The following is a 13,636-nucleotide window of genomic DNA, read 5'->3' as shown; positions in this document are numbered from 1 at the left end:
AGCTTGCAGAACAGAACCTGAGCCTCCAGCATGCTGAGGCAAGCCTACCTGATGCCGAGCCCACCCACAGCCAGTACCCATGCCGTTTTCTTCCCCAGAGTCCAGTGTCCCCTGCAAGGACAGCAGATCACACACACAGACACACTCACACAGAAAGACAGAAACAGAGACACAGTGACACACACACAGACAGATACAGAGACACAGTGACACACAGGCAGTCACACACACACACACACACACACACACACACACACCTAGCTGTCACTGTCACCCCAGCCCACCTCAGAGTTCACAGCAAGCATTCTTACCTCTGTGGAGAGCTCTGAGGGGGAGTAGAGGCAAGCTTACAGCAGCCATGTAGTCCCAGACACACAGCCAAAGCCTGTGAGCCGTGCCAGCCGCCAGCAAAGCTCTTCCATAGACAAAGAGCCTCCCTCCCAGCCCGCTCGGCAGCCTTGAGGTGGCCCTACCTCAAAGCCAAGGCAAGCCTGGGACCTCCTTTCCCCTCTCTAACGGAAAACTTCGAGGTCAGGTTCCCCCTGCGTGCTAGATTGGCTCAAGAACCAGCAGGGAAAGCTGTGTGGGTCTTCCCACCCAGGTGCCTGCCCTTAGCTAGTCACAGCCCACGGGCCCACAAGCCAGGTGGGCCAAGAAAGCAATGGCACCTGGCCCAGGTGTGTCAAGTGGGCCGCCTGCCTCTCCCCCGTTAAGATCAGCTCCTCGGCTTTCCCTGTGGTTTGGCTTAGGAACAGTAGCTTCCACCCTGGTTCTTGGGGTGAAAAGAAAGTGTCCTCCAGCTGGAAGAGATCTAAGTGCCTTCTCCCTCAGAACCTGAGCGCCTACTCCCCTGGAGGTGGGAGCGAACTGGAGGTTCTCACCATGCTCGCCTTATTACAGGGGTCTCCCTCAGAAGGGGCCCAGAGTGCCTGATGTCCATGGTCACCTCCATGTCCTTCTCCAGGACCTACAGTCTGGTATACGATCCTGAGTAGATCGTTCCTCAAATCCAAGAGAAGTGCCCTGAGAAATCTAATGAGGGTACTGGTTGCCACTGTGGGGATTTCCGAGCTCATTCCTTGACTGGAACAAAACAGAAGACAGACAGACAGACAGACAGAAAAGACCTAAGCATCCAGGAAAAACAGGAGGCCAAGTCCAAGCATGGGAGAAAGTTCCAGCTTCACCATTCATGGGTTAGGCCCATACTCTGGGGCTTGGGTATTTTATAGCCCAGAGCGGTGGGCTGGGTTGGTGCCTGGAAGTCAGCTTCTGATCAACAGCCTGCTCCTAAGCAGCAACTCTGGGCCCAGCACAGCCCGCAGACCAGGCCTCACTGGGGCCTCAGGCTGCCGTCAAAGAAGCTGCATGGTTTTACAACATCAGCCCCATTTTCTTACCCAGAGGGTTCACATGATCCCTCCCATTTCAATCCAACCACAGCCTCCTGGGGAGCACAGAGCAGCCCTCCAGCGTGCCTAGAGGGGCTTAGGTGGGAACTTAGGCTACTTAAGACACAGAGGGTCCTCCAGAGCACTAGGAACACAGGAACCGCAGAGCGGTCACGTGAGCCTCCCTCACATCCGCATAAGGTGGTCTGGAGGACTAAGCGGGATGCTCTGGGCTGAAAGAACGCTGGAGTATGAGCCCCTTTCGGAAACACTAGTCATCTTAGGAGAGCCACAGCCACGGAGTGCCACGGTGTGTGAAACCGGCGTCTCATTTATACCAAATCTCACAGCTAAACTAATCCTAGTGTGGCCAGGCTGTGATGGGAACAGTGCCATTCCAGAATCATCTAACGACGTGAAGAAATGATTGCTAACTGTTCAAACTGCACAAATCCAGTCAGGAGCGCTGGGGCCTATGTATCTGTGCAACACTGTGTGCTCACACATGCTATGGCCCACCCATCTGTATGACATTGTGTGTGCACACATGCTATGGCCCGCCCATCTGTATGACATTGTGTGCTCACACATGCTATGGCCCGCCCATCTGTGCAACATTGTGCACTCACACATGCTCTGGCCCGCCCATCTGTATGACATTGCATGTGCACACATGCTCTGGCCCGCTGGCCTATGGCCACTCCAGCTGTCTCAACAATGTCTGTCTTTTTCTTTTAGGCCCTTAAGCAGCTCCAAAATCACGACACAGAGACTTAATATCAGTTATAAATGCTTGGCCTTATCTTGGCCCTTATTTAATCTGTTTCTCTGCATTTTGCCTTGGGCCTTCTACCTTCTTTTGTAATCTTACTTCCCTGCTGTGTCTGTGTCCGTCTGTCTGATTTCTAGCCCGGGCGTTTCCCTCTCCTCAAATTCTCCTCCTGCTTTCTTCATTTCCTTCCCAGCCCCCCCCCCCTTTCCTGCCTGGCTGTGGACAGAGTTTCTGTCCCACCTGGTCCCACAGCCATTCAGTCCCAATGAAACACGGGCTCGTGTTCATTATAAACTGTTTAGCCGATGGCTCGGGCTCCTTATTGGCTAGCTGTCTTAATTATAACGCGTTTCTATTAACCACATGGTCTTGGCTTACCGGTGAAGCCTGGGTCTTTTTTCCTCAGCAGCTACTCGGCGTCTCTCAGTCTCGCCATGTTGCCCAGACTGGAGTGCGGTGACTACTCACAGGCGCAATGGCACTACTGGTCAGCACGGGAGTTTTAACCTGCTTCATTTCTGACCTGGGCCAGTTCACGCCTCCTTAGGCAACCTGGTGGCTCCCCGCCCCCAGGAGGTCACCGTACTGATGCCACACTTAGTGCAGACGCCGGATCGGCACTCCAGCCCAGAACTCGTGGATTCCAGCCATCCTCCTGCCTCAGCTGCACCCGCAGGCTCTTTATTAGAACCATCAGGTGCCTCAGGCAGAGGCAGCACATCTCTACGTAATTACACAGACTACCATAATCAAAAGCAACACACCTCTACACAGTTGAAGTATGTTCTGTAGCAGATACAAATGTAACACATCTTTGCCTAGTTAAAACAATACCCACAAGTGTCTACTTCAGAACTGCCCTAGGGGAAGGGGGGAGTTTGCCTTACGGCAATGGCGGTATAACAGTTGTAAAAAGCAAGATGGATTCTTGCTTGTGAGTCAGAACGACAATAAAAATGAGTACAATTAGGAGTTTCTCGAAGTGGTGGCGCATGCCTATAATCCCAGCACTCAGGAGGCAGAGGCAGGGGGATCTCTGAGAGATTGAGGCCAGCCTGGTCTACAGAATGAGTTCCAGGAGGGCCAGGGCTACACAGAGAAACCCTGTCTCCAAAAAACCAAAAAAAAAAAAAAAAGAATTTTGGTGGGGGAGAGCCCAATGGAGTGCGCCACACAAAGCCACTTCTTCTAGAACATTTGTCCAGTGAAAACTTCTGCCCAGGATTGGCCCCATTCTTATGAAGCACTTCCAGCTTTGTTTTTGAAATTTTATGGGCATTTGTCTGTGATGGTGTTGGGTTCCCTAGAGTTAGACAGTTGTGAGCTGCCATATAGGTGCTGGGAATTGAACCCAGGTCCTGCGGAAGAGCAGTCAGTGTGCTCTTAACCACTGAGCCACCTCTCTAACCCCCAGCTTTATTTTTAAATGCTGCTTTAAAAACTTTCCCTTTGCATAAAACCTTTGAACAGGCATGTGGCTTTCTGGACACTTCAGTGCCCACACGTAGTGCCTAGCTCTTCTAGGAAAACCACCAGTGTGTGGATCACCTCCCTGGATGTTACTCCACAAGTCTTGCGTGGGCAGAAAGGTCTGCATTCAGGTCACTGTCAGAGGGACTCAGTAATTACTTAAGTCATAGAGTCTGATTTTACATTTGGGCCCAGGACACACACCCCCTCTGCTTTATCCATCTGCAGCCACTGGCCGCTGGTGGGTGTGGGCTGTTGGATCACACCTCAAGTGCCACCAAAAGGCTTCAAGAGACCTTTGAGTCACATAGGTGTTACTGAAGAAAATTGTCAAACTGTCCTCGTGTGACGCCTTGGGCCAACTCATTAAAAATTACCTGTCAGGGACTACATTAACAAATTGTAACATGGCTGTTCTATCAGGTTCTGGAACCTTCACAAGTAATCAGTACAGATTTCTGATACCTTTCAAGATGAAGTAGGAGTTGGAGCAATGGCTCAGCGTCAAGAGCATTTGGTGAGCTGGCAGAGGAACAGTTCAGGCGTCAGGACCCTTGCCAGATGAACATGTAATGTTTAGAAGTTCAGACCCCCTCTCCCCCCCCCACATACACCAAGCACACACATATAGCCATGCAAACATTCACACATTCACATAAACTAAAACAAATCATTTTGTTAAGAAAAAAATCATTAGAGTAAAATTTAAAATGTCAGACATGATAGGACACTAATTCCAAAACATGAGAGGCAGAGGAAGGATGAGCGACGTGTTTGAGGTTAGCCTAGCCTACTGGGACGGAACCTCAAAGAAAATGACAGATTTGCCATGGAGGCATGAGGGGACCTGAGGCTGAGGTTGGCGATCGCATGAGAACCCACATAAAAGCTACAGTGTAGGGGGCTCAACAGGCAGGACGCTGGTCCTCTCAGAGGACCTGGATTTGGCTCCCAGTACCCACATGCCGCTCCCAACTGCCTATAACCCAGTCCCAAGGAATGCAACCTATGTCCTCTGACTTCCATGGTCACCCATACACATCACACACTCACACACACACACACTCTTAAAATAACAAAGCCGCAGATGTGATAATGTGTGCCCAGCCCTGGGGAGGTAAAGCTGGCCCCATCAGTGAGCTCTAGGTTCAGTGAGAGACCCTGACTCAAACACAGGTTGGAGAGTGGCAGGCTCACGTCAGGCTTCCATGTGTGCACGTGAAATTCAGAGTTCAGAGCTGCTGGGTCCACACAGCTGAGGGTGCTCAACCCAGACCGAATGTTGACGAGACCTTTGTTCTTGTATAAAACACTGTTGTGATGCGGTTAAGATTTTTATGTGCCTGCTTGTCTGTGCCCTGGGAGGCCAGAAGACGGCGCCAGATCCCTTGGAACGAGAACTAGAGATGGTTTTGAGCCACCATGTGGGGGCTGAGAACCCAGCCCTGGCCCTGGGTGAAAGCAGTAGTTATAACGGCCAGTGTGTCTGCAGCCCAGTGACAGTGTTAAGAGGCTCCTACTATGTAGCCTACGCTTGCCTCACATTGACAACCCCCCTGCCTTAGCCTGCTGTGTGCTGAGATTACAGTTTTGGGCCTCTGTGCCAGGCTTGTTTTTTTAATGAATTTTTTCTTCTAAATTAATTTTTTTTTGTGGTGCCCACTGCACCGAGTGCCAGTTCAGAGAGCCTTAGGCTCCCTAGAGTTGGTAGCAATTTGAGAAGAACAGCATCTGTGAACATTTTTATCCTTCTAACTTAGTTCACTAAAATTGAATCTCCCTTTTAATGAACACATTGTTCTGAACTGAAAGCTATTGTTTGTGACAGGGACAGCACATTTAACAACAACACACAAATCCTGTTCTTGGAGTCCTCGCTTTAGTGAGTACGCAAACTCATGTCCCCTAAATCCTGGGAGGTTTGCCTCCCATACCCCCAGGGTGGAACTCCTGTGTGTGTGTGTGTGTGTGTGTGTGTGTGTGTGTGTGTGTGTGTGTGTGTGGTTTTGCTCCATTTACATAATCAAGCCAAATTTGATGAAACTAAATGTTTTTTTTGTTTTGTTTTGTTTTGTTTTGTTTTTTGAGGCAGGGTCTCTCAATGTAAGCCATGGCTGACCTGGAACTCACTATATAGACCAGGCTGGCCTCAAACTCACAGAGAGCCTCCTGCCTCTGCCTCCTGAGTGCTGGGATTAAAGGCGTGTACCATCATGCTACCCACTGTGGCTACAAAGAGCAAGGCCCATAGCCAGAGACAACAGGTACAAACCAGAATGCATACTGACAGGGACAGTGGGCTTGAACCTGGCACCGAGCTGATTCGACTTAAAGGTCACCAATTGCTTCCCTCTCACATGAGACCAAAACTGACCAGACCAACAACGGGGCAGGCCCCTCCCAGCATCAATGGCCATTTATTTGAAGCTGCCGGGTCAGGGCTCATCCCTAAAGCCCAGATAATCCTGGAGGCTAAGTCAGACAGCCCCGAAGTTTAAGGCCACTTCAAGACAAAACACTTGAGGGGCAGGGCTGAGGACCTGAGTTCAGATCCCCAGAACTCAAGTCAATTGTTGGAAGGATGACCACCTGTGCCAGCACGTTAAAAACAAACAAACAAACAAACAACCTTTATTGGACAAGGTAGGCTTGTCCTTGCTGTCAGGAGAGACGTCGTGGTCTTAGAGAGGGTGGACAGTCCACAGGTTGGAGGCCTAGTACTCTCCCGGGAGGAGGTCAGGCCTCTGCTTCTGCCTCCCCAGCAAAGAGCGGGTTAACGAAGTAGCTGAAGCTGGTGTCAATGTCCGCCTTCTGGGCTGAGCCGAGCTGCTGCACCGAGGGCTGTGGCTGCGGGGTCACAGGGTCAGGGGGCTCACGGTGCCAAGTACCACCCCCTGGGAAGGCTCCCAAAGCTTCTTCCCGCCGTCTCACCTGCTGCTTGAAGACCATCACGTCGAAAAGCGGATTTCGAAAACCCATCGGCAGCCCAGCGGACGCGGCGGGCTCAGCCTCTTCAAGCCTTCTCCACCTGCGGGATGCAGGCGCACGTGAACCCGTGGGGCATCCGGGCCAGCCTCTGGGGGAGGGCGGGGCAGGGGCAGCGTACCTGAGCCTCCCGCTGCGGTGCAGCAGCAGCAGGGCGGTCCCCAGCAGTGCCAGCAGCACCAGGACCGCCAGGCCGCCCGCCAGCCAGGCCCCCGGCCCGTCGTGATCCAGCGCGGAGCCTCCGGTCCCCGGCCTGCCCGAGTGCCGCAGGGTCGCCGACAGGATGCCGAGCACGCCGCCTGCAACGCCCGGGGTTCAGCGGCGGCGCCGGGGCAGCCCGGCAGCGGAGGGGCGGGAAGGATGGAGGTTACCTTGTGCCTGCGCGTCCTGCAGGAGCGCGTGGCCCAGCCGCGCTGCGCCTGCCTCGGGCCGGGTCTCCAGCAGCACCACCTGGATCTCGGTGCGGGCCTCGCGCAGCACCTTGGACACAGCCACCTGCAGCCCCTGGTACTGCGGCTGCAGAGGGAGAGACTTCGTCTGCCTTCGGGCTGGGGGCGGGGCAGAAAAGTCGGGGCCCTCCGGGTGACCTCTGTGTTACCTGCTTCAGGAAGAGGGCCAGCAGCCGCGCTCGGTACCGCTCCAGGTTAAATGTGGGGTCGTGGGTCAACGACACGATGGCTCCTGCGATGAGAGGACAGTTGGAGGCCGCGCACCCCGGCTGGAGAGGGGAGCCCGCGGGGCGCTCCTTGGAGGGCGGGCGGGGCGCTCACCGCAGAGGCCGCAGCAGTGTCCTTGGGGCAGGATGGGGTCGTGGCAGGTGGCCTGAGGACAGCGGCCGCCCAGGGGCTGGAGCAGGGACGCGCAGATCCACGGCAGCGTCTGGGGGGGGGCAGGGGCTCAGTGCGGGAAAGCGCGCCGGCAGCCACGCGCCCCACCCGGCTGTCACCGGCCAAGGCTCACTCACCTCGGCGGAGCCGCAGACGCAGCCCGACGCGTCAGTGCAAGCCTGGGAGCCGACTCTCAGAGCGCCCGGCCCGTGGAAGCGCAGGCGGCCCTCGCGGGACGCCAGAAAACCGGCCAGGTCCTCGTCGCGCGTGAACGTCTGCGGGGAGAGAGTCTGAGGGCTGGGGCCACGCGCGCAGCTGCAGGACGCCAAGCGGACGCGCACAGGGGGTGGGACCCGAGCCCTCTCACCTGGCCCACGGCCGAGACGCTGCGGACGTGCACCGGGCTGGGGTCCGGGCCAAGCGCCACGCGGAAGGACGCGTCGCGCGGGAAGAGGACATCGTCGTGGCTGCAGGGAACGCGCTCGGCATCCACGGAGAAGAGGCCGCTCTCCTGCGCCTCCGAGCTCCACAGGCGTGGGTCCAGCCAGGAGAAGCGGTCGGGATTTCGGAAGAGCAGCGGGGCGCCTATGGAGACACTCGCCAATCCACGCCGGGCACCGAGCCCCGCCCTCTACAAGGCACGCCCACACCAGCCACGCCCCGAGGCCCGCCCCTAAGCCACTCAGCCTCACCTTTCTCACCCGAGCTACAAGCCGGGTCTGAGCCAACTCCTGCAGCGCCGAATGCGGCTCCCGAGGCCAGGACGAACTCCCCGTCCAGCGGCAGGAGCTGTGGGGAGGGGCAGGCAAGGTCCAGGCACCCATCGCGCCCAACAAACACCGCCCGGACAAGGAGAAGCCAAGCTGGGACGCTGGCAGGGATCTAGATGAAGGAGTCAGCGCCTGGGAACCTTAACTTGGCTGAGGCTAACAGGAAGAGCCGGTCCCGCAGAGAGAAAAGGCAAGGGTGTTGTGCGTCAGGCACTAGGACTCCAACTCTGAGCTGGAGCCCAGGCTAGAGGGTCGCGTAGGCCCAGGTGGCAGAGTCTGATGCTAAGGGGCGGGGCACAGCTGAGATCCAGGGAACCCACGGGGCAGGGATGACATTTGCCAGCACCCATCACTCTGGAGAAAGGATAAGACAAGGTCTCTCGGGTCCTAGAAGCCAAACTTTAAAATGTTTATATGGCACTGGGGAAGGGGCTTCAGCTTCAGGGAGAGGGGTGCCGGCCAAGGCAGGGGAAGTAGGAGTGTCCGTACCTCGTGGCGTGGGCGTGGTCCCACCTTGGGAGCCCCCTCGCCACTCAAGTCCAGTGGACAGACGGGCTATATTGTCAGCATGGCAGCACTTACACCCGTGTGAATGGAATGCATTTTCTTACCAACAGGGCTGGGGTAGAGCTCGGGGTGTAGTACCTGTCTGAAATGTGTGCAGCCCAGAGCCCTGTCCCTAGCATCACAGAAAATGAGCAGAATGTGGAAAACCATGCCAGTTAGAAGGCAAGATGACATAAGCATCTGGCTCATCTGGCTGAGGGTGTTCAGTGACAGGTGTCCAAGCCCAGGACAATGGCGGAGGCAGAACCATGAAACAGGACAGGGGGAACCAGCTCATGTGCCTGCAAGCAGAATCCAGCCCACATGTACACTTCAACAGTATGTTTACATTCAAACAGAATATTCTAGCATCAGAAAGGAAGAACAGACCACACACGATATAAGTAGACAGTGTGGGCTGGAAAGATGGCTGGGTGGTTAAGGACACCAACTGCTCTTGCAGAGAGAAGGTGCAGGATCAATTTCCAGCTCCCACATGGTGGCTCACAACTGTCAGTCACCTGGCGCCCTCTTCTGGTCGCTACAGGTACTGCAAGCACACGCTGCCAGGAGGATGTTGGTTTTTTTTTTTTTTTTTTTTTTTGGTGGAAGAATTGAAACTGGAGGTAGAACTTGCATTTCAACCCACTAGAAAAACGACACCGAAAAGTTCAACAACCTACTTATTATTTTGGAAAAGCTGTTAGCTTTAGCAGTAGAATTTTTTCAGTATTCTAAAGCTTATGTCCTGCAAACTTAAGAGCCAGCATGGCACCCAGTAGAGAAATGCAACATGCTTTGCCATTAGCAAGACGACACAACAAGGGCCCCTGATGAAGTATTGAGCATGGTCAATAAGGAAAGGAAAAGAAATATGTAGGCTGTAAACAGGAGGAATGATTGCCGTTTTCATATAAGAATCAACAACTATAGAATATAATTTTTTGGCTTTCTGTTTTGTTTGTTTAGTTTTTTGAGACAGGGTTTCTCCGTGTAGCTCTGGCTGTCCTGGAACTCACTCTGCAGACCAGGCTGAACTGGAACTCACAGAGATCCACCTGCCTCTGCCTCCCAAGTGCGGGGATTAAAGACGTGGGCCAGCACTCAAAAGCATCTTAAATCCGTTGAGGAATGGAGCTGGCGTAAATATGGGAGATAAAGCCCATGCTCTAGAATGAAGAACTTGGCACCTCAAATGCTCACATACAGGTTCTCTGCAACAGTCAGAACCACAAGAAAGACCCTGTGTAAAGGAGGAGAGCTTAGTATTTCCCCACCAACAAAGACGGAGAGGGAAGTGGGTAGTAGGAGAGAAATCCCAGCGAGGGATGCACGCGGGAGGAACTGGTGAGGTCCAAGCCGAGGCTACAGGAATAACCAGGAGCTGGAGGGGACCCCAAGAAATAGGGCGACAGACATTCTGCCTCCTCAGAGTGACCTGTGCTCTTGTGTCAATAGACTTCTTCAGGCAGTTCACAGCCTGGGCCCCCTCCCCCTCTGTCCCCTCTCCCCTGGGAGGCTCTCACCCATACACACATCACTGTTCCTGAGAGGTGGGTCTTCAAGCGGGTCTGGGAAACCTTGCCATAGCCCAGACAGGCACTGTCCTCTGGGTCTGCCACACCCATGAGCTGTTAGACTTGGACACTGAGCCTTGGCTGGTGGCTCACACCTGCAACCCCAGCCTCTTGGAGGGGAGATAGGAAGATCAGGGTCCCGGGTCAGTCTCATCAACATAGAATTCAAGGCCAACTTGGATTACTCATTTCTTGCTGGCCAGAGCTTGGAAGGCAGAAGCAGGTGGATTGCTGAGTTTGATGCCAGCCTGGTCTACAAAACGCGTTCCAGAACAGCCAAGGCTACAGAGAGAAACCCTGTCTCAAACAACTAAAGAACAAATAAACAAAAACCCAAACGTGGGCACTGAAGTTGAGATTTTGTATTTGAGTTGCCATGTTTTGGTGTTGTTGACAGCTCAGCGGTTACGAGCACTGGCCGTTCTTATGGAGGACGTGGGGGGGGGCGCTTGAATCCCAGCACCCACGTGGTGGTTCACAAACATCTGTAACTCCAGCTTCGTGACTCCACCCCCTTCTGGCCTGTGTACACCTTACACACATACGGTGCACAGACATTATGCAGGCAAAACACCCACACACGGGAAAAAACAAAACACACCACCACCAATAACAAACAGAAACAAAACTCTCAGTTTTAGCTCCAACCATGGGCCTGAGTTCAAATCGCCAAGGCCATCAGCCTTTGGCGCACCGAAGCCTTAGCATGTGCGGACCACAGGCTGCTTAGCCTCTTGCTTCTACCCTCCCGGCTATCTGGGCCACTGAGTTTTGCAGGCAGGTTGCTAACTTGGCCTCCAGGACAGGGAAGGGCAGGTGGCTTCCCAGAGCCCTCCTTCTACAGCAGACTGGGGGGGGGGGGGGAGGGAGGAGGGAACAGACTCCGTGTGCTCTCTGATGTCCCCGCCCAGAGAGTATCTCTGACCCAGCGGCTCCCGTGGCGACCCTGGGACTCACGCCCCGAGCCTTACCATGTCTGAGATGGCGTAACTGTCTCGCACCAGGACCGACACCATCTGCAGCAAGAGGTGGCGTCAGCTGCGGGGCTGGAAGACCTCCCACCCCAGGACGCCCCCACCCTAGTGCCCCCCGCCCCCAGCCCCCCCCCCCCGGCAAGGCACCTTGTCCGCCGGGAACTGGACCGCATCTCCGGCGCACGGGGTCCGGTTCTGGTTCCAGTTAGAGGCAGTATCGAAGTAGGTGTCGGGGACCCAAAGTTTGTAGGTGGCCCGAGTCAGTGCTAGAGAGAGGAAGGTTGTGTCTACCTCCCTCGGGGACGCGCCGCGGCGGTGCCCGCAGCCCCGGTGCAGATCCAGTCCCCGAGGTGGCCCTGACCCGGGCGTTGGTCTCAGCGCAGGTCAGACCCCACGAGAACCCCACTGCGCGGCGTTCTCCAGTGCACTCTTAGCCGATCTGCAGAGCCCGCGCAATTGTGCCCTCCCACGGGACGTCGCCCCTGTCCACCAAGTCCGACTTCCCCGGGTGGGGTCTGCAGGGCTTGGGACGCACTGGTGCAGAGGCGTCCCGGATCTGGAGCCCGCGGCCCTGTCCCTACTGCGCACAGAGGAGCTCCGAGGGCCCGGGAGGTCACAGGGACAGGGCTGCGGTTTCTCCACCTCCTGGGCATTGAGGGGCTCACCGGCCCACGCCAGGGGACGGGGAAATCGAGGCAGGCTGCGAACGCCGCCTCCCTCTCCCACCCTGTCCTGAGATCGCGACCCTTGGGCCTAGACAAGCAGCCTTGGGGCCTCAGACGCCGACCTACCGCAGAGCTGCAGCCACAGCAGGACCCGGGCCGGAGCGCACATCTCGCCGCCGCCGCTGAGGCTCTCACGTCGCAGATGGCGGACTTTGCTCCGCAGCCTTATGTGACCGGGCGGGGCTGAGGGGCAGGGTTCGCCCAGATGTTACACATTTACCTCCGAACCCGCCCAGCTGTCTCCTGAGGTCCCTTGGAGGAACTTCTCAGGGACCTTAGCATCCACCCTTTAGGACCCCGGGCCCTGGGTGACCAGTAAGAGGGTGTTGGTCTGACTTTCTCTGTGGCTGTCAAAGCGCCCATGTGTGATGGCTCTGAAGAACAGGCGGGGAGGACGGAGTGTGATGTGCCTGCACGGATGGAGCGTGAAGGCGAGTGGGTAGGAGATAGATGCTCATGGTGAACCATGGGTGGGGATGGCCAATGGGGGGAAACGTCACCGCATGATGGTGGAGAGTGAGGGGTGCTAACGTGAGCACAGGGTGGGTAGCAGATCCTCGCTCTGGTTATTAAATGTCTGGGAGCAATGGGTGGCGGCGGTGCCTGACGGTGGGTGGTACTAGGTACTAGTGAAGAACAGACAGACAGACACGAATCGGTCATGTGGGGATGGTGGGTAGAGGAGAGTGGGCTCTGAAGGATGCACGGTGGGTGGGAACTCCTGGCTGTTGCTGCGGGTGAAGATGTTGGTAAGTACTTGCTGATGGGAGGCTGGATGAGGTACCAGGGGGAGGCAGAGGTGTGGGCTTCTTGTGGTGAATGGGTAGAGATGGATGAGGTAGGTGGCGTGGGAGACATGAGGAGGAGGATGGGGACAAGAGGCCACTGGAAGCTCCTCCGGGTCCAGAGATAGACCTGTAGCTTGGGAGTTGTCCCTTGTGATCCAGCCCTGCCCAGTCGCATGTCCCCGTGGTGGGGCAAAATGGACAAGTGCAAGGGGGGGGATGGGAGCGAGCAGGGCGTGAAGGTTAACCCTCACTGTCGGTCCCACTGGTCTCCTTGGAAACGCCTCTGGGTGTGTCTGCGTCAGATAACCCCATGGGCTGGGGTTGCAGACCAAACATAACGGTGGGAACAAGCTGAGTGGCAGAGTTCATCTCTGCTTCCTGCGAAGCACACCACAGTGCGGCCAGTACTGCCCCATGGCACCACGCCCTCCCAGCCACGCCCTTCGCGAGCCCAGGTACACATTTCTTCCCTGAGGTTGCCTTTGTTGGGAGTTTTGCCACAGCAGGGGTGTTGGAGAGATCACCTTGGGTTCAAGTTCGTGGTAATGAATGGACGGACGCCTGGGTGCCGGCGCACCTGTGAATGGTGGGTGGCTGTGTGGGTGATAGGAGGCAGATTGGGGGAGGGGGATAGAGGGGGGGGCTGCCCTCCTCTCTGGAGTCATCTGCAGAGCTGGGGCCTCACCCTCCACTTTTGCTTTTCTCATCCACTAGGGGGCACTCGTTTCCACACCCAGGTTGGGCCCAAACTGGCCAGGGCTCCAGCTCTGCTACCTGTACAGTTGTTGCCTTCAAAGGGGGCATCAGCTCT

General features: G+C 55.8%; 1 protein-coding gene across 1 annotated transcript; it reads right to left on the bottom strand.

Moving 5' to 3' along the window:
• Nucleotides 1–6,235: 6,235 nt before the first annotated feature.
• On the bottom strand, nucleotides 6,236–12,286 carry Amn (amnion associated transmembrane protein). The gene is made up of 12 exons (XM_051196642.1): nucleotides 12,104–12,286; nucleotides 11,460–11,578; nucleotides 11,310–11,354; nucleotides 8,138–8,234; nucleotides 7,813–8,030; nucleotides 7,583–7,720; nucleotides 7,389–7,497; nucleotides 7,217–7,299; nucleotides 6,990–7,134; nucleotides 6,740–6,917; nucleotides 6,565–6,661; nucleotides 6,236–6,480 (listed from the first exon to the last, which is right to left on the bottom strand). The coding sequence occupies exons 1-12, from the start codon at nucleotides 12,144–12,146 to the stop codon at nucleotides 6,370–6,372; spliced, it is 1,383 nt and encodes a 460-aa protein (XP_051052599.1). The 5' UTR covers nucleotides 12,147–12,286; the 3' UTR covers nucleotides 6,236–6,369.
• Between the last annotated feature and the right edge of the window lie 1,350 nt (nucleotides 12,287–13,636).

This window comes from Phodopus roborovskii, unplaced genomic scaffold, assembly GCF_943737965.1.
Source record: "Phodopus roborovskii unplaced genomic scaffold, PHOROB, whole genome shotgun sequence".
NCBI lineage: Eukaryota > Metazoa > Chordata > Mammalia > Rodentia > Cricetidae > Phodopus > Phodopus roborovskii.
This window is presented reverse-complemented; position numbering and strand designations above follow the sequence as displayed.

Excerpts from the sequence above, each read along its gene's own strand:
- Amn (XM_051196642.1), bottom strand. The coding sequence starts at position 12,146 with ATGTGCGCTCCGGCCCGGGTCCTGCTGTGGCTGCAGCTCTGCG. Across the intron at positions 7,135-7,216 it reads TGGCCCTCTTCCTGAAGCAG|CCGCAGTACCAGGGGCTGCA; the intron begins GTAACACAGAGG and ends CTCCCTCTGCAG. Across the intron at positions 6,918-6,989 it reads GCAGGACGCGCAGGCACAAG|GCGGCGTGCTCGGCATCCTG; the intron begins GTAACCTCCATC and ends CGGGCGTTGCAG.